This window comes from Penaeus monodon, chromosome 12, assembly GCF_015228065.2.
Source record: "Penaeus monodon isolate SGIC_2016 chromosome 12, NSTDA_Pmon_1, whole genome shotgun sequence".
Taxonomy (NCBI): domain Eukaryota; kingdom Metazoa; phylum Arthropoda; class Malacostraca; order Decapoda; family Penaeidae; genus Penaeus; species Penaeus monodon.
The window spans coordinates 16,273,280-16,275,332 of NC_051397.1; the positions used below are offsets into that span (position 1 = coordinate 16,273,280).

The 2,053-nt window shown below is 32.4% G+C and overlaps 1 protein-coding gene across 3 annotated transcripts in view; it reads left to right on the forward strand.

The window, feature by feature from the left end:
• Positions 1-1,845, forward strand: part of LOC119579340 (biorientation of chromosomes in cell division protein 1-like 1) — a 44,743-nt gene extending 42,898 nt beyond the window's left edge. Inside the window, exons 6-7 of one of the 3 annotated variants that reach the window (XM_037927103.1) lie at positions 629-751; positions 1,048-1,845. In XM_037927103.1, the coding sequence (XP_037783031.1) occupies positions 629-751; positions 1,048-1,175 (251 nt within the window). In that variant the 3' untranslated portion in view covers positions 1,176-1,845. The remainder of the gene's footprint in view (positions 1-628; positions 752-1,047) is intronic. The other 2 variants (XM_037927105.1, XM_037927104.1) reach the window with 2 other exon arrangements.
• Positions 1,846-2,053: the final 208 nt, after the last annotated feature.

Consider the following 2,053-nt stretch of genomic DNA (forward strand, 5'->3'; position numbering starts at 1 on the left):
AGATTGGAGGGAGAAACACAAGAAAGAGGAATTGATGAATGAATAGATGGCAGAGTGAATAAATGAATGAGAGAGAGAGAGAGAGAAGGAAAGGTAGAGTGAAGAGAGAATGTTTTAGAGATTGCTTAAGAGAGGAGCTAGAGGCAGGCCAAAGGAGACGGTGCATCTGTGACATCAAGGCTTCTCAGACTTTTCCCAAAAAATTGAAATCTGAAATCTTTGTGTGGCAGCAATGCTTTATAGTGGAGGTAGTAAAGCAGTACACATCATATGAATTTCAGTTGATTAACTTCATCAGTTGAAACCAAAAAGTAAGTTTTTATCCCCCAAAATAAGAATTTTAGGTGAGCACTGGTAGTCACCATTTGGGACCATTACACTATTGTGAAATAAGTCAAAAGGAAAGAAATAGCAAATAAATTCTGTGATAACACTTATGAACTTGGCAAATGAATCAGAACGGATGGCAGTAAAGGCAGTATGAAAAACATTTTATTTAAAAACAATGTTTTGGCATACTCATGAAAATGAAATATGAGTGTTTTCTTTGTGCAAGTAAAAGAGCCATGGTTGTTTTCAGGACCTGCTTGTGCTATAAAAATGCTAAGTATATATTAATTTACATTAGCCTGTATTTTAGATAAGCAAATAAACCTTCCAGAAGTGGACTACAGCCAGAGGATCAACACCTACAGCCCATTGTCTCCTGCAAGTGACTCATCAGCTGATGATGGGAAAGTCAAATCCATTGGTATGTTTGCATGAAGAAGGTCTTCAAGAAATAAATACCATCTCTTTTTCCTCATACTAGAATTAAGCAGTACCACTAAGCCTACCTCAACAATGCACCAGCAATTTTATGTGTAACAAATATAATAATGTCAGTGTAGTTAAGGCAATTCTGTGTGGTACATTTTGTTTACCAGCTAAACTTGAAATAGAGGATCATTAGCTTAGACTAGTTGAAATCTCACTTTTAACTTTATAATGTTCTATTGTATTACACTTGTGGACTTGTGTTAACATAAATGTCTGTATTTTTTTCAGACATGACATTAGAGCCCAACTCAAGTAATGTCAAGTCTGAGGTTGCAGAAGCAAAAACAACCAGTCCTGCCAAGATGTACAAAACTGATTCATCGTGGCCGAGTGAAGACAGCAATTTATCAGTGTAGATCATCTAGGATATTTTGTGAATGTTTTTAGTGTGACTGAAGGTTCAAAGAGTTTAGTAAATGGTATAAATGAGTCTTTTTTTCTTTCTTAAAATACCAATTGTTTTGTAAATTTATGAACTAGTTAATTAACATGGGTGGAATGACACATCATCTGATAGATTCTGACCTGTAGAAAAAAATAGTTTCTCATAAAACTTTTATCCTATAAGTAAGATTTTGATAAAGGCTGACACTATTTTGTCAGATTTTATATAAGTGAATCTTCTCTTATATATTGAAGAAATGGCATATAGCTTAAAAAGTGACACCTAGTCCCACTCTGCTTAAAAAAAGCCCCTCAAAGAAGCTGTCTCTAATATTGCTGAAATTTGAACAAAATTGTCACATGTACATTAGTACCAGTTGTATTATTGATCTTAGATTATATTCTTTTTACTTTCTTGAATTGCTGTTGTGAAGGCATTGTTTGTTTAAAATGTTCTTTTCCCTTTTTCTTATTGTTTGTAAGGTAGATATTGAAAGTTACCTTTGTTGTAGTTTGCTTGCAGTATTTTTTATATTTTTTATTTGTGTGGGAAGAGTGAAGACACAAGATTTTATTGTTGTTATTTTTAAAATCTTGGATTTGCATTGACCAGAATTTGAGTTTATTTTTCAAGATACCTTGGTAAATAGCTTATGTGCCCATATTTTAATTATAATAAATGCGTTTGATATATTCTGATTACAAATTGAGAAAATGAAATAGGATTATTCAGCCAGTTATTTATATTATTGTTTCTATAACTATTCTTTGTATGTGGAACAGTTAAAACCTACATGTATATTTTGGATTTTTTGAAGAGGGATTATACTTAATAGTACTTAATAGATAT